The sequence below is a fragment of the Neovison vison genome, chromosome 6, assembly GCF_020171115.1.
Source record: "Neovison vison isolate M4711 chromosome 6, ASM_NN_V1, whole genome shotgun sequence".
Lineage (NCBI taxonomy): Eukaryota > Metazoa > Chordata > Mammalia > Carnivora > Mustelidae > Neogale > Neogale vison.
In genome coordinates this window covers 221,802,553-221,828,947 of record NC_058096.1, presented here as the reverse complement: position 1 = coordinate 221,828,947, position 26,395 = coordinate 221,802,553, and the positions used below count along the sequence as shown (strand labels likewise).

At 56.5% G+C, this 26,395-nt stretch overlaps 1 protein-coding gene and 1 long non-coding RNA gene across 3 annotated transcripts in view; one reads left to right on the top strand and one right to left on the bottom strand.

Annotated features, from left to right (window-relative positions):
- The window catches only part of ZFR2 (zinc finger RNA binding protein 2), a 36,750-nt gene extending 16,759 nt beyond the window's left edge, over positions 1–19,991 (bottom strand). Inside the window, exons 1-5 of one of the 2 annotated variants that reach the window (XM_044254558.1) lie at positions 19,913–19,991; positions 4,478–4,691; positions 3,421–3,538; positions 2,777–3,001; positions 2,384–2,673 (exon numbers count right to left, since the gene is read on the bottom strand). In XM_044254558.1, the coding sequence (XP_044110493.1) occupies positions 2,384–2,673; positions 2,777–3,001; positions 3,421–3,538; positions 4,478–4,691; positions 19,913–19,965 (900 nt within the window). In that variant the 5' untranslated portion in view covers positions 19,966–19,991. Of the gene's footprint in view, positions 1–2,383; positions 2,674–2,776; positions 3,002–3,420; positions 3,539–4,477; positions 4,692–19,740; positions 19,824–19,912 lie in introns of those variants that run through there. The other variant, XM_044254559.1, reaches the window with a different exon arrangement.
- LOC122909878 lies at positions 1,440–3,236 on the top strand. The gene is made up of 2 exons (XR_006385187.1): positions 1,440–1,744; positions 3,055–3,236. It is a non-coding gene; the product is annotated as an uncharacterized LOC122909878 (long non-coding RNA).
- Positions 19,992–26,395: the final 6,404 nt, after the last annotated feature.

Sequence of the window (26,395 nt, the reverse complement as noted above, 5' to 3'; positions counted from 1 at the left end):
TCCTCTCCGGGAACCCTCAAGACGAGGCCAGCTGCAGTGAACACGCTCCAAGCGGGTCAGCTCAACCCACGCGCCCTGACTATGCCAAGACTCGGGCCAACACGGTGACACGGGCCAGTGACACGGGCTGGTTCTAGAGCAGACCGGGGGCGGAGACAGTACTTACTGGAACTCAGGAAACTTCTGAACATTGACCTGAGCCACAGAATGTGCGCGCGCGCACACACACACACACACACAGACCGGGTAAGAGCCCGCGGGGCAGAGAAAAGCCTGGCAGGACGGACCAGTGACGCTCACGGGAAGCTGCCGCTAGAGCCGCGAGGGAGGCAGCCCGCATCCTACACGCGCACCCATTCGACCCCACGGCTTTGACCAACCACAGTCTCATTTCGAGTCCCAGGTCCCATGTTCCGTGCTCCAGGCCTTCCCCTGACACCGGAGGCCACAGCAAGTGGCAGGGGATAACCTACGGTACGTGCAGCAGAGGGTCCTAAGCTCACAGTAAGAGGAACCGTTTGCGACGGTCTTCCTGCCCCGGGACTCCCCGCCGCCAACACGTGTTCAGCGTGTGAGAGGGAGACCAAGAGGGCGCGTTGGGAAGAGGCCCGTCTGGTGCTCCTGCAGCTCCGAGGGCTCCCCCTGGCCCCACAGGGCTGGCCTGGAGGCTACATGATCAACCGGGCTGTCCTGAGAGAGGCCACCTACACAGATAGCTCGAGAACAGGCACCAGGACTGCCAGGGGCCACGGGGAGCCCGGGGACGGACACCCTCGCACGCAGCGGGCGCAGGGCAGGGGGTGGGTGGGTCAGTGCTCGAAAGTCTCAGGGTCCCGGCGGTGGTGGCACAGTGGCAGCATCAGCAGGAGCCCGCCCGGGGGGTGAGTGCACACCGAACCAGACACACGTGCACGTGGGGACAAGTGAAACCGCACACTTGAGGGTAAGAAGGAGCCTCGATCAAGGTCAACACCCTGGCTGGGAGACTGGCTGCCACGGGGGAAGCCGGGCTGGGGACACAGGGACGTGTCTGAGTCGTGACTTCCATCTGCCCGCAACCTACAACATCCTCCACCAAAATTCCAATCTGGGGACGCCTGGGTGGCTCAGTGGGTTAAAGCCTCTGCCTTCGGCTCGGATCATGATCTCAGGGTCCTGGGATCGAGCCCCGCATCGGGCTCTCTGCTCAGCGGGGAGCCTGCTTCCTCCTCTCTCCCTGCCTGCCTCTCTGCCTACCTGTGATCTCTCTGTCTCTGCCAAATAAATAAATAAAATTTTTTTTAAAATTCCAATCTGAAGAGTGCTACAGACCTCAGCAAAAAGCTGGGAATAAGAGGTCACATTTCTGTGGTGCACTGCAGGCGTGGGGACATGCTCGGGCAAAGCCTGTCACTGCAGCTGTCCCCGAGGAGACCAGCTCAGACACCTGCTCCGGTGACAGGGAGCGCAGGGCTGGGCTCCGGCCTCTCCCACAGCACTCACGTGTCCCCTTCCTGGGGAGCATCCCGCACGCACGCAACACAGTGTTGTGAAGGCTCTAGAATCAGCAGAGGCTGGTGTTGGACCCGTGAGAGGAACCGAGAACCCAAGATGCAGCATAAAAGCCACGCAGAGAAGCCAAGACGGGAGCAGAGAAAACTAACCCCCTTTAACGAGCGCAGCCTCACTGCGGAGAAGCGCGCGTGAGGCTCAGTCAAGAGGCCTGTAGAGACGGCAGGAGACAGGAAAGGCCCTGGCCGCCTGGGTAAGTGGGGGCCGGATGGGGGCTTCCAGGGTCTCCCCACGCACCCCGATGGCCTGCGATCCTGGGGTCTAGGCACCCCTCCGGGTTCCAGCTTTCTCTCAGAAAGACGACAAAACCAGCACGTGATTCCTGTGAAGACAGGCCCTAGTGTCCTGCACCTCGTGTCCTTTCCGGAGGACGAGCTGAGTTACCTGGGAGGGTGGCTGGGGGATCTCCCTTAGCCAATTACACACGCGCGCGCACACACGCTGGCTTCCATCCACCCGGGGCACTGCATCGAGGCGCCCCCCCCCCCCAGGCACCTCCTGGAACTGTATAAGCTGTGCCTGCACCCGTCACGAGCCGAGGAAGAGGCTCAGCCCACCGCCACCCGCTCAGGCAAGGGGAGCCCCAAGACCCCGCTCCTGCCACCAGCAGGCAGTGTCGTGCCTGCCCCTCTGCCCTCCGCGAGCACGCAGGAAAGGCAAACCTGACGTGCCCTGGACGCTGCTAGTTTACTAACAGGCCTTTGGGGACAGGCAATGCCCCTGATGTCTGGTTAGCCAGGTCAGGGAAGGGGGCTCTCCCAGCCTAGGGCGGGCAGCACAGTCCCCAGGAAGGTCGTCTGGGCCTGCTCAGCAGGTGTGGAGGGCAGCTGACCTGGGGACCAGCACAGCTGATCTTACAGATGTCACAGTAGTGAAGTGGGGGCTCCCTGGGGCCACCCTTGGCTTTCTGCGCCTTGGGAGGCGCCAGAAGCTTTCCAGAGAGGCTGCCGGTGGCAGAGCTGGCCCTGAGACTGCTTCCGGGGCTGCCCCACAGGGAGCCTGGGGGTGTGGGGAGTGGGAAGGGCAGCTGGGGAGGCGGTGGCAGCTGGAGGGACAGCGGTGGGGGACCCTGAGGACCGGCTGCCGAGTGCACTGCTGCTTCATAGCTCGGGTAGGCAGGTCCTAGGAGGCAGAGAGAAAAACCAGACATAGGGAGACGGGTTGGTTCGGAGGACGTCGCGAGAGGCACGGCCTGTGCCTGCTGGTACACAGTGATGCCTCTTACCCGTGTCCGGGGCAGAGGTGGGGCTGTAGGAGGTCGGGGCACAGGAAGGCAGCGGGGAGACAGAGGCCATGGGCAGAGCGGCGGTCGCCAGCGGGTAGGTGTAGTTCCCGGCGTAGCTCAAGGCTGGGGCGTCGGGTGGCTGCCCTGCCGAGGCGGTGGCCGCGGGCTGTAGGGGCTGCGCTTGGCTGCACCCTCCACTGGGCTGGACAGAAGGTCCTTTAGTCCCTGGAGGGCAAGCAGAACCTCTCTGCAAAGCCACCCTTTACCACAACCCGCAGGCGGACAGCGGGAGCCACGCCTGCCCCATAACTGTGCCCGGGGCCTCCCCAGACCCCTGCTGGCCACGACCGCCTGCAAGTCCAGAACCCCAGGCTCTGCCATCCGGAAACTCCAGGCGCTCAGCAGAACTCACCTCCTTCCAGTGGGGAAAGCCTTCCCGGAATAAACCTGGTTAGCTCGCCTTTTCGTTCTGCTTCTTTCCTTCCCGCCCTCTCTCCCCCACCCCCACCCCCACCCAAGCCTTCCAGGCACAGTGAAGAGACCCCCAGCCCGTCTGCCGATCTGCAAACTTTGGAGTGTGACCTTGCGGGGAGGGGGGCCCTCCCTGCCCCCTGTAAAGCCCGTGGCTCCTTGCAGAAACACACCTGGCTGGCAGGCCGTGGCCGTGAGCTGAGGCTGGCTGGCAGCGGGCAGGTAATACTGTTTGTTCTCGAAGCTACTGTAGCTTCCAGCATCTGTCGGAGGTCCGTAGCTGTAACTGTCCTGCGAGGGGGTTACCAGAGCGACACGAGGGGGGGGGAGAGCCTCTCAGAGCAGGGTGTGCCCTCGCTCACCCCACGCGTGTGTGTCCCCAGGGTTCCTGGGCTCCTGCTCTGAACCGGGCCGTTCAGGAGCTGGGGACAGAGTGACCAGTGACACAGATGTGGCCGCTCTCGTGGAAATGTTACCATCTGAGAGCAGAAGCGCTCTGTGGAATGCCTAGCTCGGAGACCGCTCCTCGGAGGAGCAGTGCAGGGACCGGCGGCAGGTGCGGACGTGGGGGCGGGGCTCCGGGCAGGGACAGCGGGAGGCAGGGGCCGCCACACGGAGCTGGTTGGCGGGCTTGCGGGAGGAGCAGAGGGCTGTGAGCACAGCGGCTGCAGCCAGGAGAGGGGGCCGGGGGGGACAAATGGGGCCAGGGGCTCAGGGAGGGTCTGGGTGCCGTGCCAAGGGGCACACAGGGCGTTGCGTGGAATAGGACGACGACCGGCAGGTGAGGACAAAAGCAGAGGCCAGCCCTGGGGATGTGCGAGAGCCTGGGGTGGGCTGGAGGGGGAGTCCCAGAAGTAAGGGGGGTAGGAAGAAGGTGGAACCAGACAGCGTGAGCTTTGCCAGCTGGGCAGCCCCTGGTACACCCACTGACATTAGGGGGTCCCAGCGGTGGGGGGCAGAGGCTCAGGAGGGGTGGACCATGTCTGGCATGGGACACGCTGGCAATTCCAAGTGGAAACGCAGCGGCCAGATCTCTAGTCCCGGAGCTCGCAGAGGGGAAGTTGGCATCATCAGCACCAGAAATGCCCGATGAGCACAAGCCCATCCCCTGCTCCCTGTCGGGGCAGGGAGATAAGCCCGTGTCCCCGTCTATGTGCCTGTACGGGGCGCCCGCTGCACATGCCCCCTCAATGTTATCCGGTGCTAGCCAAAGAAAGACCAGGCTGATACCTGGTAGGAGGGAGCCATGGTGGACGCCGGGGCGGGCTCCTGGGGCGGGCTTGAGTGGAGCTGGTATCCGCCATACCCCGCTGGGGGGACAGGCCTGGGGGGCAGGGCAGCCGTGGGAAACGGTGGGGTCACAGCGGGACCCATTCCAGCAGCGGGTCCCGTTGAGAGGCTGGCTCCCGAGGTGGGGAGGGGAAAGGCCATCGGAGGCCCGGTGCTAGAACCACAAACACACACAAACGCCGGCGACATCAGATGTGCTCAGGGGCCCCCAGCCCGCGGCCTCGGCCGCTCTGGATGCCTATGGTGCATCCATTCTTTCTGTGACTGACGTTTCTTAAGACCTTGCTACAGGAGCAGGCTGGGGTTTCAGCACTTTTCACAAAATAACACAACATCCTAACAACGCGTCAGGGACCCTCCTTGTCCCCGTTTGCAGGAGAGGAAACTGAGGCACAGGACGTGGCAAAGTCAGGGCCTGAGCCCCTTGGTCTTCTCAGTCCACCTGTGCGGGCAGCAAGCTCTTCAATGGTTCTTCAAGGTTCTTCAATGGAAGCTGGACTTGAATGGCATTTTGTGACCGAGGGATGAGGGGGTCCCCCAGTTACTAAAATGCAGATCGGTGAACATGAAACTACAAACTCGTAGTCACGAGAACCCGCTTTATTGCCAGCTTGCTCTGCACGGCACGGAGGCCTCTGTCTACACCAGCGTATTCTCCCTGTACTGCCACAGTGAAGTGGTCGCCATGTCTGTCTGTCTGTCCGTCGGTCCTGTTTCTGAATGTGGAAATTCTGCAGATCAGTGACACAGGTCAAGTGCTCGATTCAGACCCAGATCTTTGCGACCCAAGCGCCCCTCACTCTCCTAAGTGTCAGCCACCAAGGAGACGGTCCTTGGGAAAGTCCCTTTGTCTGGGAAGGTACCGTCAAAGCTTTTAGCCCCATCACGGGTCCCATGAAGGTCCCGCAAACCCGGGATGACCCCAGGTGTGTGGATGGGGTTTGGGGCAGGCAGGCCTGGGGACAAAGGGACCGCAGCCAGCGGTGCTCACACACCTGGTACCTTCACACACGTTCTGGCCCAAAGCTAGCCACACAATGACAGCCAAGCTGCCCTGTCCCTCTGAGTGGCTTGCTGCCCATCTGGGACAACAAGGGGAGCGCCCTCCAGGCTGAGCAGAATGCCGAGGGTCAACCACACAGTCAAGTGCAAACGTACCTCGCAGGAGCTGGGGGCCAGCAGAGCCCGGGGCCTACCCACCCGCTCCCTGGCATGTCCGTCCCCCTGGCAACCAGAGCACAGCATACACCTGCCCGTGTCGCCCTCCTGCTTAGAACCCTCCAAGCCTCTGAGATGGCAGCTCTGACGCCAGTGCTCCCCATCCCCTCCTGGAAGTCACTGCTCGAATGTCACCTCCTCCAACAAGCCCTGTCCGAGCCCATCTAGGACAGCAGCAGCACCCTGTCCCCCTCACCCCGCTGGAGTTTTCTTCCCAGCACCACCTGATCCTCGCCAACCTGTCTGGGCCCCAGTCATCCCCTCCCCCACAGCACAAGGCCACAGGGGCACAGGATGGCAGTGTCCCGAGGTCTTTCCGGGCGCTGCAGTAGTACCCAGCACACAGCAGGTGCGCAGTGAGTAACAGCGGTGGGACCAGGCGCGTACCGGTGTCCCCAGGGGCACGTGTTTGGGAAAGGGCGGGTGGGGCATCCCCGAAGCTCCCACCTACAGCAGCTTTCCAGATGCAATCGAAGGCAGCGTCCTGGACCCCAGGGGCCACTCCCAGGTGCAAGGCCGCCGTCCGAACAACTCGAAATCTGCAGCTCTACAGTGAAATGACGACACAAAGGGAAGCCAGCCGTCCACTCTGCAACAACCCAGGATCCTTCCTCTCCCAGGTGAGACGGAAGCGGCCTGCACACTGTGCGAGCCACGGATTTCCCCAGGGAGCAGCGCGTGCGGTCGTGGCTCTCTTCTCCCCGTCTCAGAGACTTTCTTGGCCAAAAGCAGGTGGAACAGGCGGCCGGCCGGCTCTCTGAATCCCTCGGTATTAAGGCCTCTTTACTACAAAAATATTCCGAGCCTAGAACCTAACAAGGGCACACCCTGGGGTGCCCCAAGCCTTCTTATTTTGCTGTATTTGCTTCAGAACTTCTTTAAATAATGAAAACTGAATCGTCCCCCATCAGATTCCCTTCCTTCCTTCCCCGCTGCCCCCGTCTGGGGTTGGCCGTGACTGTTACTGCCTGGGAGTAAGTCTTCATGCCACACAGTGTCGTTTGTCCGCGTCAGGTTGTGTATAAAGCTACGCCCTTACTCTGCCCCTACCCCGCCTCCTGCTTCTCCAGCCCCGACACCCCCAGGCTGCCGGAAGGCACCAGCTCCATAAAACACTTGTGTTCCCTTCATTTTTATCTCTGCTGTGCCCCATGCTGCCCTTCACTTGGGCTAGAGGGCCCCAAACCTAGCCCCACATTCTAGAGCCACGTGGTCCGATACAGTGGCACCAGCCATGTGTGGCCCCTATGCACTTACAGTGTGTGGCTCTGGTGGCTGGGGAGTGGGATTCAACATTCAGTTTCATCGTAATTAATTCAGGCTTCATGAGCCACAGGTAGCTAGTGGTGACCGCGGTGGAAAGCACAGAGGGAGCATTTCCACCATCACAGAAAGACCTATGAGCCGCACGAGAAGTCCCCACCCCCCTCTCTCTCTCTCTCTCTCTCTCACACACACACACACACATTTACTGAGAAGCATACAAGCATGTAGGCCCCCTCCCTGTCTTGTGACTAAAGGGCCTCCTGCTCAGGCCCTGGAGAGACCCTTCTCCCCACCTCTTGCTCTAGAACATGACAGCGAAGTATGGTCTACACTCATACACGCATACACAATGGATTATCCGCCCTTAGAAAGAATCCGGACCCTGCCATGCTGCGGAGGGACCCGAGGACAACGGGCTGTGAGCGGAGCCGGACCCAGAAGGACACATCATGCACAGACCCCAGTGCCAGGAGGTCCCCAGAGGAGTCCCGTCCGCACAGAGAGGTGGTGGGAGCCAGGGCTGGAGCAGAAGGTGGGGAGTCCATGCTTTGTGGGGATGGAGACTCCTTTTGGGGAGATGGAAAGTTCTGGAAACAGAGGGTGGGGGTGTTCGCAGGACAGGGTGAGTGTGCTTCATGCCGCTGAGCTGTGTGTTTGGAGACGGTACATTTTATGTCCATTTTGCTATAATAAGAAGAAACCTCACAACCACTACCAGTCCCTCCCCACGCCCCCATTTTGTCTTACCGTTTGACAGACAGGTTTTAATATTTTAAGAAAGAAACTTTTAAAGATTTTATTTATTTGAGAGAGAGAATGAGAGAGAGAGAGAGCGCGCGTGAGCAGGGGGAGGGGCAGAGGGAGAAGCAGACTCCCCGCCGAGCAGGGAGCCTGGTGTGGGGCTCCGTCCGTCCCAGGACTCCAGGATCAGGACCTGAGCCGAAGGCAGTCGCTTAACCCACTGAGCCACCCAGGCGCCCAAGAAAAGAAACTTTTTAGAAACACATGAAAAATTATGTTGATTTTTCCATGTTTTACATTTGCTCAGTGTTTTTGATGCAAATACACCTGCTTTGGACACTCCAGCTGTAACTGCATTTTAAGGCAGGATCTTTTAGCTCAGCCCTGCTCAGCCTTTCTCAACAGAGAGTCGAGCAGAAAGGAAGGCCTCGCGCCCCCAGGCGTCTGTGTAGGTAAGAATTCACGTCCCTCTGAGGATCCCGGGATGGCGCCGGCTGTGGCCTGTCCCTCTAGGGACTCGGGCTCTCTGACCATCTCCTGCATTCTGCAGCTCTGAGGTGGAACCCCGATCGGGAAAGGGGCTGTGCTGGTCGGCTCCGGCTGCCGTTACAAAGTCCCGCGACGGAGCAGCGCCAACAACAGTGCTGTGCAGGCCGGAGGTCCAGGATCAGGCAGTCGGTAGGGCCGGTTCCTTCCCAGTCGTCTCTCCTGGGTGTGTAGACACCGTCATCTCCCGTGTCCTCTCAGGGTTGTCCCTGGACGCGTGTCTGTGTCCCCATCCCCCGGTTACAGGGGTGCCAGTCATACCGGATCAGGGCCCACCTTTGTGACCACATGTTAACTTCATCGCCTCTTTAAAGACCCCGTCTCCAAGCACAGTCCTATTCCGAGTGAGGTCTTGGGGGTGAGCACACCTACAGTTAAGCCTTAGGGAGGACGCAAGTCAGCCCACTGATGTCACCTGCTTCAGGTCATTATAGGAGCCAAACTCAAATGACATAGGAAAATCTTGGTCACACAAACAGCATTCACGCTGAAATAAAATAATATAAATAAATTAAAAATAAAGTTTACAGCATATACAATCATTTATGAATTTATTTTATTTAAGACACCAAACAGCACTAGTCCCTCAACGGAATGCCCAGACACGCACGATAATAGAGAAATTCAGTCATCGCTGATGTTTTGCCAAGCAGAAAAACCTTGGCCTCTGGGAAGGTTTATTTCTCAAGGCGGGTAAGATAAAACATATTGTATTTAACTTTCTGCCTGCTTGGTTTATGAAGTGTTGGTTTATGAAGCATATGGTACGCGGTCCACTGGCACTTCCGAGCTGGGCCTCCCGAACTTAGAGGCGGGTTTGAATGGGTCACAATTCCCTTGCCCAGCTTCCTACTGGTGGACACTAGTGGACATCGCGCACTGGTTACGTACTGCCGTCCAACATCATCCCCCTGCTGCGGCTTCGCATAGTGATGCTGACCATCGCGGTTTCTGCGGGTCAGGAACACAGGGGTGGCTTGGCTGGGCTCTGGGCTCCCGCTCTTCCCGAGGTCACCAGCAAGGCGGGGGCCAGGCCGGCAGCATCCGAAGGCTTGACTGGGGTGGTGGGCTGTGCTTCCTGCTCACTCCCTCAGCCAGAAGGCAGTTTGGTGCTGGTTGTTTGCAAGGGGCCTTGGAGCCTCCTAGACGGGCTATTCCCAGCACGGCTTGCGTGTTCTCAGACACAGCAACTGGCTTCTCCCAGGGGGAGAAGCGAGGAGTCGGGTGCAGAAGCCGGACTTGACCCAAACTCTGACACCAGTCACCAGGCAGAACTTTAGCCACGCGCCATTAGTTAGAAGCGAATTACCGAATCTAACCCACACCCCAGGGCAGAGGATTGGGCCTCGACTTTTGAAGGGAGGGAAGGGTCCGTGGCATCTCTTTAAACCACCAAACGTTACTGGCGAAGCTGCAAGGTACCGGCCACGTACGTTCCACACACACCTCCTGGTGCCGGCCTCCTTTCACGGCTTCCTGCCCAGCCTGGCTCCCCCAGCACTGACCACAGACCAAGCACAGCCCACAGAACGGGGCCAGGATGGCTGTCTCACCCACCGCTGTGTCCTCATGGAACCGGAATGACTTTGTTGGAGGCCCTACCTCCAGTCCCAATGGGGGCTGGGGGGGCATAATTCAGCCCAAAGCACCTTAGCATACTAAAACAGGACAAATCTTATGAGCAGGTATCTTGGTGACTCCCCATGGCTTACAGCGTAAACCCCAGCTTCTGCCTTACATCTGAGAGCCGCGACCCACCGCCTAGCCTCCTGCCACCCCCCGAATCCTCTGTCCCTCAGGACACGGCACCATTTCCTGGTCACCCCTGGGCTTTGCTCCCATGTCAATGTCCACACCAGCCCTTCTCTCGGGGCTGGGGCCGCCACAACCCAGCCCCAGCCGCCATAATCCCAGGTGCCCTTCACTGCAAGGCCTCTTCTGGCCTTGGGAGGTGGGGAAGGGCTGCTCCTCACCGTCACATCTCTTCTTTCCTCCTCAGGGCTCTCCAGACACTTAAGATAGGGCTTTGCAGGGCAGTCGAGGGCAGTCAACGCGTGATGAACAACGATCAAAGTGGTGGCGGCCCAGAAAGGGACCGCGAGACCCACCGCACCCTGACCGGCGGCTCGGGACACCATGAAAAGCACCTGCTGGTGTTTATCGTCTGGGACGGTAGAGCACTGCCTCCCTTTAAGTCAGCTAAGGGAGCTCCAGGAGGACATGGAGCGTGGGATGCCCCTCGGACTCGGGGAGGGCATGTGCTGTGCATCTCACACCCGCTCTCAAGAGAGACCTGGCACAGCAGTGCCCAGGTGGGGAGGAAAGGGGAGAAATGGGAGGGTTTTAAGCAGGGTTTGGCAAGGGACAGCCACATCTGCCCACTGCCTCCTTTTGTAAGGCCCACAGCAAAAAAATGGTTTTCCCATTTTCAAATGGCTGGAGAAAATTAAAGAACTATTTCATGACACATGAAAATTATTTGACATTCACAGATCAGAGTCAAAAACGAAGGCTTCGATGGCACATAGCCACGCCCACTTGTTTGGGTACCATTCCTGGCTGACTTTGCCCTAGCGGCAGCCCTAGCGTGGGGGAGCTCAGACGCCATATGGCCTGGTGTTAGGGAACCAATGTCCGCGTCTCCCAGAATCCAATGTTGAAGCCTTACAGCTCAGTGCGACAGTGTTAGGAGGTGGAACCTCTGGGAGGGATTAGGATTAGATGACGTCAGGAGGTCGGAGCCTTCAGGAGTGCCCTTGAGTCAAGAGGGGATTGCTCCCCTCCCCCTCCTCCACGCAAGGACACAGCGGGGAGGCGGTCAGTCTACGACCCGCCAGGGGGCTCTCACCAGAACCCACCCCCTCCACCAGCACCCTCCGCACTGTGGGGGGTATGTTCCTACTGTTGACAAGCCGCCCCCAACTACACGATACACACAAAGCTGCAAGTATTTACTCTGGCCCGTTACTGAAGAGGTTTGCAGATTCCTGGTTAAAGCAGCACTTAAAGCAGTCGGTTCCCTCAAGATTCTGCAGGCGGGGCTGCGCTGCCTCTGAAGTCGCCGGCTGGAGGAGGCTGGCGAGCAGACGGACAACTCCAGCCACCTCCCTGTGGCATCTCCTCCTCCACGGCCAGCCTGGGATCCTTCATGTGGCAGCGTTCCCGAAGGCTCTAGAGGCTGCAAGTCCAAGCTCAAGGTGCCGGCAGGCGCCGTGCCTGGTGAGGGACGGGGTGGAGGACAGGGTGACAGAGCTCTGTTGCAGGGGGAGGGGGGCTCTCTCATAAGGGGACTCATCCATTTCATGAGGGCTGTACCCTCATAACCTAAGCCCCTCCCAGAGGCCCCACCTTCCGCTACCATCATCTGCAGGACTAGGTTAGAAATTCTGGGGGGCCCCGACTGCAGTCTACGGCGGCATCACTTCCACAGTAGTCTGTCGGCAAGACACAGCACAAGGAAGCCCAGACTCAAGGGCCAAGGAAACAGATGTCACTTCCAGATGGGAAACGCTGCAAGGTCACAGCGCAAACGGTGAGGACACAAGGAAGGAAGGACAGGGACATTTTGGCAACTGACCTGCCACACTGAGGTTTTAGGAGTTGACTGAGCCAAAACACAGCTCGTGGCAAAGACCTCCCACAGGCATGGCCCATACGGTTGCCAAAACCTAGGAAATCTGGCATAGGGTTCTCACCTGGGGTGACGTTGCCCCTAGCGAACACTGGGTGCTGCTGGCGCTGGGTCAGCAGCCACAGATGCTGCTCCACCCCCCACGGGGCCCACCCCAGAGTGACCTGCCCCTGTGTCAAACGTGCCGCTGAGACACTCAGACCTGCGAAAACAGGCGAGGACACCAGCGTTTGGAGTGGGGGATCGAGCCTTGCGTTTGGGGGAAAAGCAGCCCAGGCCAGGAGAGGCAGCTTCTCCTTCCCAGGCTCGCTGCCACACGTCCAGAGGGAGACCACCCCGCCCAGCTCAGGCTCCCCTTGATGGGAGGTCACTGGTCCCCTCGCCTTCTCTCAGTTTCCAATCAGGCGCAAGCTGAGACTTCCTTCCCTCCGAGCCCTTGGAAACGGCAGTTTCGCCTGCAGTCACCCTGGCTTCGCAGGCCCCGGGTTCAGAATCCCTGCTGGAACAGCAGGTGCCAAAAAGCAGTCGCCAAGGTTATACGGCAGGTTTACGCTGGCCCCGTGCGACGCGGCATTTCTCTCGGGAAAGTGATCGATCCTTCCTGCACGCGGTGGCACGGACCTTCCCGCGTCCGCACTCGGGCACCTCCAGGGCTTAAAATCCCGCAGGCTCAAGGGAGACATTCCTTTCAGCAAGATGGCAGAGAGCAGAGCCGAAGCCCGAGAGGGCTGTGCGGGAGCACGGAGCTGGCGTCACAGAGGTCTCAAGCCTGGAACCAGGGGGAGAGCCACGGGCCAGCGGGGTGGCTTCAGTCCTGCTCCGCTCACTGGGCCTTGAGCGAGCCCCTCACTCTTCCTTGCCCGCGGTGTACTGGCCTGCAGAACGCCAGGTCTTCTCTTGAGACAGCCGGACAATTCGGCAGGAGCTCTCGCGGCCCAGCAGCGCGCACAGGCCGGGACTGCCAGATCTCCCGACGTTGAGTAAGGCTGGAAATCGGGGTTTTCCGCTGAGTGTGGGTATCAGATTCCCCGCACGCCGTCTGAACTCTCCCATTTTTAATTTTACTTTATTTATGGGTTCGTCGGAGAGCACGCGCGTGCAGGAGCGGGGGAGCGGCAGCCCGAGGGGGCAGCAGACTTCCCGCCGAGCAGGGAGCCGACATGGGGCTCATCATGGCCTCAGCTGAAGGCAGACACTTACCCGACTCAGCCACCCAGGCACCCCTATTTTTTTAAGGTTTTTTATTTAAGTAATTTCTACACCCAACATGGGGCTCGAACTCATGACCCCCAAATCAAGAGTCACATGCTCCTCCGACTGAGCCAGCCATGCCCCCCAAAGTCTCCCGATTTTTTTTTTTTTAAGATTTTATTTATTTATTTGTCAGAGAGGGAACGAGCAAGAGAGAGCACAGGCAGACAGAGTGGCAGGCAGAGTCAGAGGGAGAAGCAGGTTCCCCGCGGAGCAAGGAGCCCGATGTGGGACTCGATCCCAGGACACCGGGACCATGACCTGAGCCGAAGGCAGCTGCTTAAAGTCTCCCGATTTTTAAATGCCGGCAAGCTATAGCGAATAAAGCAAGCAACGAGCCTACCGCCCAGGCCGAAGAAGGCAGGTGTGAGACTCAAACACGGTGGGCAGGCTGCCAACTTCCGACCCGGGACGGACGGGAACAGGAATGAAAAGCCCCAAACCCGCTCCCGGTGCAGACTGCCGACTCGCCGGCCGCCGCAGCCCTGCGCTAACAGAGCTGGAAGCTGCTGCTCAGAGGGAGGGCGCGCCGCCGCGCTGCAAGGCTGAGGGCCACCGTCCCAACAGTGAGGTTTCTTGGTCTAAGTGTTTGGTTCGGGGCGGCAGGGTGTCAGGGAGCACATCGTCTAGATCAGATTTTAGAATGCAAGGTTGGCAAGACCCGCTGATACCGTTTCGCTCAGTCACCTGACAGACCGGGCCAGCGAGGGCTAGAGACGGAAGGGACTGGGCAGAGGAGGGCCGGTTCCCACCAGGGCTCTCCTGAGCGACATGCTGTCGCTTGTCCCCGCAGGCTCACCATGAAAGGACACGTGGACCCGGGACGTGGCCCTCGCTTCAGAAGGTCTGTCTGAGCAACCTACAGCAGGTAACGACGCATTCAGAGAGCTCCACCACACACCGCTGCCCGCGGCTCACACGCGGCAGAAAAACGTACACACACACGCACACGCACACACACACACACAACCAAACACATTCAGTGTCTAAGGGGAAAAAATTATTTTCCCACAATCACAGTGGGTGCGAAACCTCACTCGGTATCATTTCTCTCCCGGATCCTTCCTAGAACAAAGCTCTTCGCCTATCCGTGGACCTGCCCTTGTCTTGGCACTGCCCCCGTGGCACAAGCTAAGCCCGACTGTCGCTCCCGCCGAGCACCCCGCAGCCGGAACTCTCTCGTCAAGGGTCCCCTGCGCTGCGGCGCACCCGGACCTCGGCGCGGTTCTCCAGGCGCGTGCGACGGTTCACAGGGCCGAGGAACACTCGGCGTTCAGCCGGCGTGCGGGGATCTGATGCCCACTGCTGCTGTGGTCGCTGGAGACATTCATCGGGAAGGACGCGCCTAAATCTGTCGGTAAGATCGCGTGACCTCACGGCTACACACTCACACGATCAGCCGGTGATGGTCTCGTTTGGCACTTTGGTTCACGAGCTTTTTATATTCAAAATATACATTTCACATACACTCATACTCATAACAATTCAGATTTTAAAAAACGTTTTATTTTTTTTTAAGTTTATTTATTTAAGGGGCACCTGGGTGGTTCAGTGGGTTAAAGCCTCTGCCTTCGGCTCAGGTCATGTTCCCAGGATCCTGAGATCAAGCCCCGCATCAGACTCCCTGCTCAGTGGGGAGCCTGCTTCTTCCGCTCCCTCTGCCTCTCCCCCTACTTGTACTCTCTGGTTCTCCCTCTCTGTTAAATTAATAAAAAAAATCTTTTAAAAATGACAATAAGTGAATTATGAAAGTCTTACTACCTTCTCCATGAGAAATGCTCATTTCAGATCCAGAAACCCACAGAAAACATTCCAACGTACTGGAAAAGGGTTTGATAAACTAAACCCTTGGGTCTTGAGAAGATGACAGAGACTTTCACTCCCCAGCCCCATCTGCAACCTCCTTTAAGCTGTAGTCAAGAGCCTCCAGCTCTCAATCGGGGCCGGCCTGGCTCCTCAAGGCAGAGCCAACTGGGCGGCGCCACGTTCCGAGGCAGGGATTCCCGAAGCTGGTGACGGCCATTTCCTGAGCCTCCAGGGTGAGCTGGATTCTGCGCCTGGCAACTCTTGCATCTTTCTGCAAAGGACCGTGGTCGCCACATGGAGGGTGGCCACAAGGTTAGCCTGTCAGGCAGATGCTTCAAAATGCTATCTTGATGACATTACGCCAGCTAAGCCAAAGAGAAAGCATTCTGTGTGCGCCCCCCAGAAGCAGTGCGAGCCAAAGAATTTCCAACCAGGGCGACGATGGCCACGCCCGTCTACTGCTGTGAATCCAGTGGATGAAAGCCAATGTTTGGGGACTGGCGCAGGGTCATGTGTGGTTCCAGCCCTCTCCTGCTGCTTTCAGAGGTAGAGAAACCCCCACTGTCACCTGGTCCAACACATGAACCTCTTGTGTTGACAGAGGGAGGCAGGACTCGACAGCCAACGTGAGGCTCTCATGAGCAAGTACGACAGACGTCCAGTTACCAACGCTCGGTTCAACCAACGACGTTCCAATGAGAAAGGAGCCGCTGGCGGGGCGTCTGGCTGGCACAGTCAGTTAAGAGTCCCCACTTGCCGTTTCGGCTCAGGTCATGAACTCATGGGTCCTGAGACAGAGCCCGCGTTGTGTTCCGTGCTCCATGGGGCATCCGCTAGCGATTCTCTCTTCCCTCTTCCTGTGTCCCTCCCCCACTCTCTCTCTCTAGTAAATGAATCTTTAAAAAGAGAGAGCGTCTCAAAAGCTTATTAGAAGAGAGCTTCACCTGACGGGAAATCAAGCATTACCCCAAAGCCAGCCGCTGCCTCACTCAGACTTCACCAGAGTGCGAAGGCAGAAGCAGCCAGATGTCCCATGCAGGTGGACCCTCACAGAACTGCTGAACCAAGAGGGAAGGAAACGGAACGGGGGAGGCCAGATTGTCCTGTTCCACACTCCAGCATACAGCTCCGAGTTCTAGATGCTTCCATCACCTAAGTGATTTAAACACATACAGAACCGTGCTGGAGTTCCCCAACTGCTCACACTGAAAACTGCACTTGGGACTCATGAGAAGCACTGCCCAATTCAATTTTTCTCATGGGATTAATCCCTCATTCTGGATATCTGCAGCACTAACTCTACCTCTGAAAAAGCCCAAGGAGATTTAATTCAAAGACCACATAATATACAATAATTGCAACTCATCATACCAACAAGTAATCATAAACTTTGCTTATACCTTCAAGAGTGAATGTGCATCCAATTCCGACCAACAATTCAAAAAGTTCAGAACCCCACACTAACAGAGGACAGTGATATAAGGAATATTCCTAACCGAGGCTGTGGTTATAAGTTTAAAAGCCAAGGGGTGCCAGTCGGTTGGGTGTCTGCCTTCGGCTCAGGTGGTGATCCCGGATCATGGGATCGAGTCCCCCACCCGGCTCCTTGCTCAGCAGGGTGCCCGCTTCTCCCACTACTCGTGGTCTCTCCCTCTCTTTCTGACAAATAAATGGAATCTTAAAAAAAAAAAAAAAAGTTTAAAAGCCAAGAGAACCGGGGTGCCTGGGTGGCTCAGTGGGTCAAAGCCTCTGCCTTTGGCTCAGGTCATGGTCTCAGGGTCCTGGGATCGAGCTCCACATTGGGCTCTCTGCTCAGTGGGGAGCCTGCTTCCCCCTCTCTCTCTGCCTACTTGTGATCTCTGTCTGTCAAATAAATAAAATCTTAAAAAAAAAAAAAAAGCCAAGAAAACCTACTCCAAATTCCTCTAAGAAAAAACCTGTTGTCTTCACTTTGACGATTTCTGAAATGGGCTTTGTAAATACTATTATTCAAATGCTACCAAAAAGTTGGCATGCAGTCCCAAACTCTGTCATCTAATTAGTCTTCCCATGGCACATTATATAAGAATACACCCTAGGGCACCTGGGTGGCTCAGTGGGTTGAGCCGCTGCCTTCGGCTCAGGTCATGATCTCAGGGTCCTGGGATTGAGTCCCACATCGGGCTCTCTGCTCAGCAGGGAGCCTGCTTCCCTTCCTCTCTCTCTGCCTGCCTCTCCATCTACTTGTGATTTCTCTCTGTCAAATAAATAAATAAAATCTTTAAAAAAAAAAAAAGAATACACCCTAAAGGCAGCTGAAGGTTCCAAGCAAAGTCACTTACCCCAGAAGAAAATGTCTATTTAAAGTCATTCAGATAATGCAGAGGATCTCTTTTCACGGTTTTGTGAGACTGTAATTTATTTTACTATGATACCTATGTTTCAGTTTCCCCTAAATTTACTTCATTTTTTTAATATTTTATTTTTTTAAGTAGTCTTTACAACCAACATAGGGCTTGAACGTAGGACCCTGAGATCAAGAGTCCCATCTTCCGACGGAGCCAGCCGGACGCCCCTACTCATTTCTTTCTTTCTTTCTTTTTTTTTTTTTAAGATTTTATTTATTTGACAGAGATCACAAGTAGGCAGAGGCAGGCAGAGAGAGAGGAAGGAAGCAGGCCCCCCGCCGACTGGAGAGCCCAGTGTGGGGCTTCATCCCAGGACCCTGGGACCATGACCTGAGCAGAAGGCAGAGGCTTAACCCACTGAGCCACCCAGGCACCCTCCCCCACTCCTTTCTTAAGAACCTGTGTTCCTGGGGACCCTCCCGAAGCACAGACTAGTCTGGCACTTCATTCAGGGTAGTTTCACGTCCTTCGCTCCACGTGAGTACGCGGTGTCACCCGACATCAGCACACAGACAGCAGCGAGGCTGAAGTGTGTACGTAATTACTGCAAATAATGGTCCGATGCACCTGCTGAAGCCCAGGAATTACCTACTCCAGAGTGCAAGTACACCATTCCTCCTCCGGAAGATCATTTAAAAAAAAAAAAAGATTTAACTTATTTATCTGAGAGAGAGCGCATGAGCAGGGGCAGAAGCTGAGGGGGAGGAAGAGGAACAAGCAGATCCTGCGCTGAGTGTGGCCCCCACTCGAGGGGCAACTCCAGGCCCCTGGGAGCACAACCTGAGAACACACCGAAAAGTCTGACACTTGACTGACTGAGCCCCCCCCGGCACCCTTCCCCGGGAAGGTAATCTTTTTTTTTTTTTTAAAGATTTTATTTATTTATTTGACAGACAGAAATCACAAGTAGGCAGAGAGAGAGAGGAGGAAGCAGGCTCCCTGCTGAGCAGAGAGCCCGATGTGGGGCTCGATCCCAGGACCCTGAGATCATGACCTGAGCCACCCAGGCGCCCCCCCCCCCCGAAGGTAATCTTACTACACAGTGACATCCAAGTGACTTTCCAATGGGGACTGAAGAATGCACCGGGAAAGAAAAAGGAAGAAAGACGCACTTGCCAGCGGACAGAAGGTAAAGCCCTCCCGAGAGTGCACGCCTCTCAGCCTCCACCCAGTGGATTCCGCTGCAACCAAGCACCAGCAGCAGAGTAACCCCAAGGACAAACAAAGAAGGCTAAATAAAAACACTGTGTTGCTGAAAGGGCAGGCCCGCTCCAAAAATCCATGACTAGCCAAACACCCCACCTCGGAAGCCACTCCAAGCGCAGAAAACACGAGGAGCCCTCCTCCCGTCCACAGCCCTCCTTCCCAAGCCCTGCTCTGTCCCCTTGCGACCCCGGAGGAAAGAACACGAAGATCACACCGCCCCGGGGCTGAGAGCTCGGCCCTAACTGTCCACGCATCTGTCTTCTACGAGCTGAAATCGAAACGTGCAGCAGAGGTGCCTAGGGCGGTCCACACTCGTGTCTCGGCGGTGCAATGGGCAGTCTGCATCCTCGTGTCCTCGCGGCCTGTGAGAAACCGGCCCGAGAGGTTCAGCCCGACTACAGCTGGAGAAGGACGGGTTCAGGATGGCGCTCCCCGCCCCACCCCACCCCCGCCCCGCCCCGGACGCCAGCCCTGCAGCCCTGCCCCGGACTTGCACTAGAGTGTCGGGCGGAAGGACGGAGATGGCAGAGATGCTCCAAGGACAGGCCCTGGAGAACAGCGTGGGGGTATTTGTACATTGGGGGTACAGCACACCCCACGTGCTTCCACCCGGTGATCCCTCCTTCCCTCGGCGGCTTCCTATCTCTGCCCCCATCGCCCTCCCCGGGAAGCCTCTAGTGCCCACCACCCTCCTATAGGGTGCCAGGACTCTCCCCCAGCAACGGCGAGTCTGGAACCCCCCCACCAAGTCCCCGCCTGACCCCCATCAAGCCTCCTCCCCCTCGCCAACGTCCCTGAGTTCCTTCGCCAACCCCGCTGCCGTCAGGGGTCAGTACCCCCGACCCCACCTCCCCCTGCCCTGCCAGGTCCCCTCCCGGGCCTGTCTGTCCTCCAAATAAGGATCAAGTCCCCTCCCACTCCCCCCTCCGCCGCCTCGGCCTCCGCTCCACGCGCTGCGCAGTCAGGCGCCCTCCGGAACCGCCCCGCGGCCCCGGTCTCTCCATCCGCCACCTCGGCCCCTCCGCGGCCCCCTGCGGCCAAGCGTCCCCCCGCCCCAGGCTCGGGCTGGTGTGCCCGCCTCGGGGGCCGCTGCCCTCCCCTCAGGCCTGAGCGCCCCGTCTCCTATGGACCCCCCCGCCCGGCCAGCTCACCCTCCGACACACAGTCCGAGCCGCGGCCTCCCGGCTGCGCGGCCATCTTGGCTGGCGCAGGCCTCCCAGCCGGTGTCCCGCCTGGTTCCGGCCAACACGCCGGCCCGCGGCTTCCCCGGGGCCGGAGCGGGCCCGCGTCGGGCCGGCGGCGCGGCGGCGCGGAGGCCGTTACCTGTACTGTGGGCCGGCGCCCCACGCGAAGCCGGAGCAGTCGCTTGTCGCCATCTTGGCGTCTCCACAGAGCGCGCGCCGACCCGAGGCGCGAAGGGGCGGGGCCGCCAGCGGTGACGTCCCTGAGCCCCGCCCCCGAGCCGCGTGCCGCTCGCGCCCCGCCACGCGCCCCAGGCCCCGCCCACCCCGCGCGAAGCTCGGGCCCTCTCGCTTCCCACTGCACATCTGCCGGCCGACTCAGCCTCGAGCCCCGCCCCCGCCTCAAGCCCCGCCCCTTCCTGTAGTCCCTCTTTCCCTCCGGCCGCTCAACATCCGGCGTGTCGGCCTCGAGCCCCGCCCCTTCCCGGAGCCCCGCCCAGCCTTCAACCCCTGGAGCTGGAGGCGGAGATCCTTCTGGTTTGTGTCCTACTTGGGTAGGTTGGGGGTTGCGCTGACCGCTCTTGCTGGGTGCAGGTGGCCCTCCTGATGCGGCTACGCCCTGCTTGTCCCTTGGGCACCCTCTAAGAGCCCACTCAGCTCCTAAAACTTGCTGGCCCTAAATTAGTGGTCGTGCGGGGCAGTGGTTTGCCACTGGGCGGGCAGGGTCTAGGCGCCTTTGTGACTCCTGGCAGGAGTGGGTGGGGGCCCGGGACGCCCTACAGAGAACGCCCCGGCTCCCGTGGCAGGCGGAGAAACCACAGCCAAGTGTGAGTCACTTGGAGAGTTCGTTTTTGACCCAGACAGCATTCGCGGGCCGTGCGGTTCACCCACCTGCGGTGCGCGGTTCAGTGCAATGGTTCGCACTCTGGACTCGAAAGCGTGCGGCTCAGTGGTCTTAGTCCCTGGGCACAGTTGCACGCCCATCGCCACTGCGTGACTCCAGAGCATGTGCATGGCCCGGCTAGAAACCGTCTGCATCAGCCGTCACCCTTCAGTCTCCCGGCCACCGGCAGCCACCAGTTGCTTTTCGTCTGCACGGGCTTACCTGATCTGCACATTTCAGATGAAGAGACCGCTACTTAGCAAGAAAAAGGAGTCCACTCCTGACGCACACGGCTTGTATGAAGCCCTGGAGAATTATGCGGAAAGGCCGGTGCAACAAGGTTACGCGCTTTACATACTCTCGTGATTCCATTTACATAAAAGTCTTGAAACGTGAAATTACAGAAATGGAGACCATATTTGTGATTGGTAGGGAAGGAGAGAATGGGGAGTGGAAGCGCCATACAAGGGCAACGTGAGGGACCTCGTGCTGAGGACATCTGGCTTCCACGGTATGGAAAGCAAGGGTGAGACTGTGCTATAATTGTGTAAGACCTTACCATTGAGTAGATGGGGGGACAGGGTACACAGGATCTCTGTTATTTCTTAGTGCATGTGAATTTATAATTACTTCCAATTTTAAAAAAATTAATTAAAAAAAAACAGTACATGTACCGACTGTAGAGGAGTGCTATTCCTTTCCTCCTTGATGTGAAGCGGGCACAGGGCTAGTTACTTCTTGGACAGAAACCATGGCAAGCCCAGGGTACCAAGGAAAGCCGTATGGGTGGTTTAGTGGATGGCATTCTTCCACCTGAGTCTTCATGACCGTGTGTGGTCACCAGGAACAATCGAGTGGGTCTGGCAACTGCCACTCTCCCACCATGCCCTGGCTAGAGTTCAGAGTGGTAATTACACAGGGCGTCCCTCCAAATCCCTGCAGCTCTGAGGAGCGAAGGACGGCTACATGCTTTATACAAAAGCAAGTTTCAGTGTTTTCTCTGGATTACATAATATCTTTCCCTCCCTCCCCCCTACCATGTTATTTACTAAAAGTGTTAAATTCTTTGCATGCACGATCTTATCTGGTCCTTACAGTAGCCCTTAGAAGTAGATACAGTTGATTCTCATTATTGGCAGCAGCTCTGTCTTATAAAGTTGCAGCAAACCCAGCGAGAATGAATGCTGAAGCATGGCCCCTGGGGAAAAGCCTGGGGTAGGTTCCTGCGAGCCTCTGGTCACAATATTTTCATCAACTCATCAACACATAATCTGGTGCTCTGTATGCTTCTGTCTAAAGACACCTTATTTAATACACATGGTCGATTCGTTAACAGCCAACAGCAGTATAATTCATGCCTGAATAAAGTGTAACTAACACATATATTTTCTCTGTAAGCTGCACCCCAGCCTTCTTGTGCTCAGAAACACCAGACAGCACTGCATGCGGGGGCCACTGGAAACAGCAAAACCACCAACTAAAGGGCAAAAATGCAAAAATCGTGGTAATAAATGGATCCCGAAAGGGGCCATTTACAACCTGGGCTGGAATAAGTTGGCAAAATGGTGCTTTGTTCAAGCCCAGCTGGGAACATGTACGGCCAGAACTCGAAGTTTTCACCACTCTGCGTTGTGTGCAATGACCCTGAAAACACCGGGAGTATTGATTTGGAGGTTACAAACATGACAGATTAATTTCAGGCAGTAGGCAGATTTACAAATACAGAAGCAACTAATAATGGGGCGTGAATGTCCTTGTATTAATCCCCTTTGCAAATCAGGAAAAGGACAGTCAAGGAGCTTCAGCAATTTCATTGCCTCAACCTCGTTCAGTGAGAACAGACTATGATTCACGTGTTTCTCTAGCACAGGGATGCTCAACCCATGCTGTTGATATTTGGAGCCAGAGAATTCTCCGTTGTGGGGGGCCTGTCGTGTGCATCGTAGGATGTGGAGCAGCATCTCTGGTCTGTACCCACCCAACGCCAGCATCGTCTCCATCCCCTAAGTCATGATAACCAAAAATGTTCCCAGACACCACCAAATGTCCCTTAGGGGCAGAATCCCTGCCCTACAGTGAGAACCACTGGTCTAGGGACTTGAGACACAACAACCACAAAGTGCAACATCTCTGATCTCAAGAAACTTACAGGGGCACCTGCGGGGCGGCTCAGTTGTTAAGCGTCTGCCTTTGGCTCAGGTCATGATCCGGGGGTCCTGGGATCGAGCTCTGCGTTGGGCTCAGTGGGAAGTCTGCTTCTCCCTCTCCCACTCCCCCTGCTTGAGTTCTCTCTGTGTCAAATAAATAAATAAATAAATCAAATCTTTTTTTAAAAGGAAAAGAAAAGAAAGAAACTTATGAGAGAATGGCGAACCGCGGGTGCGGGGCAGTTTGTGTTTCATGGCGACAGAGTTTCGATTTGGAAAAGTGAAAAAGTTCTGGAGCTGGTTGGTGGGGATGGTTGCACACTGTGAATGTAATTGATGCCACTGAATTTGACACTTAAAAGTGATCAGAAAGGCAAGTTTTATGTTATGTATGTGTATTTTAACCACCATTAAAAATAAACCTTACCAGAAGAGCCAAGCCTGGTTTCTGCAACGGCTGCTCGGCCGTGGCCACAGCACCACGGACAGCTCCCTGTGCTCTCTCGCAGGGTCGGACCGCTGCTTTGTAAATCTGTCCAGAATGCCTTTCTCCTGCTTCTTCATCCCTCCCACTCCTGTCCACTCCTCAGGGCCCAACCCACGTCATTACTGCCCACCCTCCACCCCGAGAAGTCTTCCCATGCACCCTTCCCTGAGCCACTCTGCTCCAAACTAAACCTCTAAATCAGCCCAGACTCCTTTGCCCATCTGGTTCTCCCAAATGGGAGTTCTGCAAAAGCAAAGTCTTTCTGATTCACACACTGGACCCTAGTGCCCAGCACAAAGACTGGCCTGGATTTCCCATTCAACTGACATTAAAGTGTCTCTTCCCAGAGCTCCACTTCCTCAGGCAGGAGGCTCTGGCTCTCCTCCCCTGCTCTGGGGCAACACCTTTCTGCCTTGGGCTTGGAGAGCACAGACCCTGATGCAGTGAGTGAGGCAGCAACGTGAGCAGAACTGTCTTACCTCCATGAGGGGAGCCAGCATCCACACATTCCACCTGCATCTCCTAGAAGTCTCCTCTATGCTGGGTGTTGCTGCCCTCTGCAGAGAACATGGCTGTGCACGAGATCAACCGAGTCAGGGGCACCTGGGTGGCTTAGTCGGTTAAGTGTCTGCCTTCGGATCAGTCATGTTCCCCAGGGTCTTGGGATCCCGGGGTCCTGCTCAGTGGGGAGTCTGCTTCTCCTTTTGCCGGCAACTCCCCCTGCTTGTTCTCTCTCTCTCAAATAAATAAATTAAATATATTTTTTAAAAGACCAACCAAGTCTCTTTTATCTTGAATTTTATAATCTAGCTGGGGGTCAGAGAATAAACAAAGAAAATAAGTAAATAATCTCAAATACCGGTAAGTGCTGTTGGCGGGGTGGGAGGAATTAGGTTCCTCAGTAACTGAAACACAGACCTACTCTATATCCTGGTAATTCCACTCCCAGGCACGTACCTGAGGAACTGAAAACAGGGACCCAGATAAGTCTGTGTACGCCCCGTTCACACCAGCACTACTCACAACGGCCAAACAGTGGAAACAGCCCCGATGTCCATCAGCTGGTGAACGGATAAACAAAATGTGACTCATGTATACAGTGGAATATACTCTTCAGCCATCCAAAGGAACAGAGCACTGACGCTGCAATGCAGGTGACCCTCGAAAAATTATGCTCAACCAAAGAGGTCAGACATAAAGAAAGAACATAGTGTATGGCTCCATTTATGTGATATGTCCAGAACCGGCAAATCCACAGAGATAGAAAGTGGGTTAGAGGTTGTGGGGGTTTGGGGCCAGGAGATGGGGAGTTAGTGTAATGGGGACAGAGTTTCAGTTCGGGAAGATGAAGAAGTTCTCAAAATAGATAGTGGGGATAGTTGCACAGCCACGGGGGTGTGCTTAATGTCCTGAACTACACACTTCCCAACGGTTAAAATGGTCAATTTTATGAGTATTCTACCACAATTTAAAAATGTATATACTTGGGGCGCCTGGGTGGCTCAGTGGCTTAAGCTCCTGCCTTCAGCTCAGGTCATAATCTCAGGGTCCTGGGATCAGGCCCCACATTGAGGGGGAGTCTCTGCTCAGCCGGGAGCCTGCTTCCCCCCCCCCCCGCCTGCCTCTCTGTCTCCTTGTGATCTCTCTCTCTCTGTCAAATAAATAAATAAAAATCTTTTTAAAAATGTATATATACTAAAATCAGACTGGGCAATAGAATGGGGTAAGGGAGTAAAGGGCAAGATAGTAGTGGTTGGGGAAGTCCTCTCTGAGGAGATTAATTCTGAGCAGACACCTGAATAATGTAAGATGAGTGTTCCTGGCAGTAGGAACAGCCTATTCAAAGGCCCTGTGGTGGGATGTGTTTACAGAACAGGTGAAAAACCACTGAAGTGAAAAAGCAATAGGCATGGGCTCCAGGCAATAGGCTGGGGTGGGGGGATTGTTTCATTTCCTGGGGCTGTTGTAACAAAGTATCAGAAACCAAGTGGAGGTCCCCCCCCCAAAAAAAAAACCCACCACAGAAATCTATTCTCTGGCAGTTCTGGAGGCCAGAAGTTGAAACTCAAGGTACTGACAGGGTTGGTTGCTTTTGGAGACTGTGAGGGAGAATCCATTCTATGCCTGTCCAGGTTCTGGGGGTTGCTGGCGATCCTTGGCATTCCTTGGTTTGCAGTTGTAAAGACAATTGTGGTTGGATTTGGGATTCACCGTAAATCTACGGGACCTCATCTCCAGATGAGAGTCCTGGATTCCTAATTCTGTCTGCAAAGACCCTTTTTTCCGAATAAGGTCAGATTCACGGGTTCCAGAGATTAGGATATGGCCACGTCTTGTGGGGGCCACCATTCAACTCAACCCGCTATGGGTCTAAAAATAGACGCAGCAACACAAACCACGTAGAGAAGCTCTCTCAGGTGCCCTGCGAAGCGCTCTCCTACATCATCTCATGACATGCCCAAACGCCAGTACCATGATGTTTCAGTTTCAGAGATGGGGAAACTGAGACCCGGCAGGTAAGATCACTCACCCCGTGTTGTGTCCCAGCTCGTTAGCCTCCCAGCCAGGGTTCGAACCCCCTTCTGATCGGATTTCAGAGGTTGCACTCTTCATGGGTCCGCCAAGGCAGGGCCCCTGCGGCGCACAACTGCAGGGGGCGCCTTTCCCTCGGTGCCCACCCCCGCCCCAGTAAGTGTGTCTCGGAGGATTCGGCCTCCCCAGCACGCAGCTGGGTCCTCGGCACGCGCGGCTCGGTCCACAGGGAGCGGCCGGCTAGAGACCCAGGGAATGGGGTCCTAAAGCTATTTCCCCTCCTTCTCTCCCTCCCTCCTAATCTAGGGAATGAGGCCATCGCCGTCATTTATTTATTTGTTTGTTTGTTCCTTGTTTTGTTTTTAAACCTGTGATGCGCCATCGGGAAATCATTTCCGCTTCTGCCCCTGGTGAGGCTCTTGGAAATACTCCCCTTTCAGCCAATGGGGAGCACCGGATTCTGGCAGGGGCTGTGCTTTTCGGTCGGCCCTGCCCCCACTCACCCACCCTGCACACAAAAGCAGCATAATTAACTGTCTCAAGGCAGCCGAGCCTCCGCCAGCTGCGAGCTGGCGA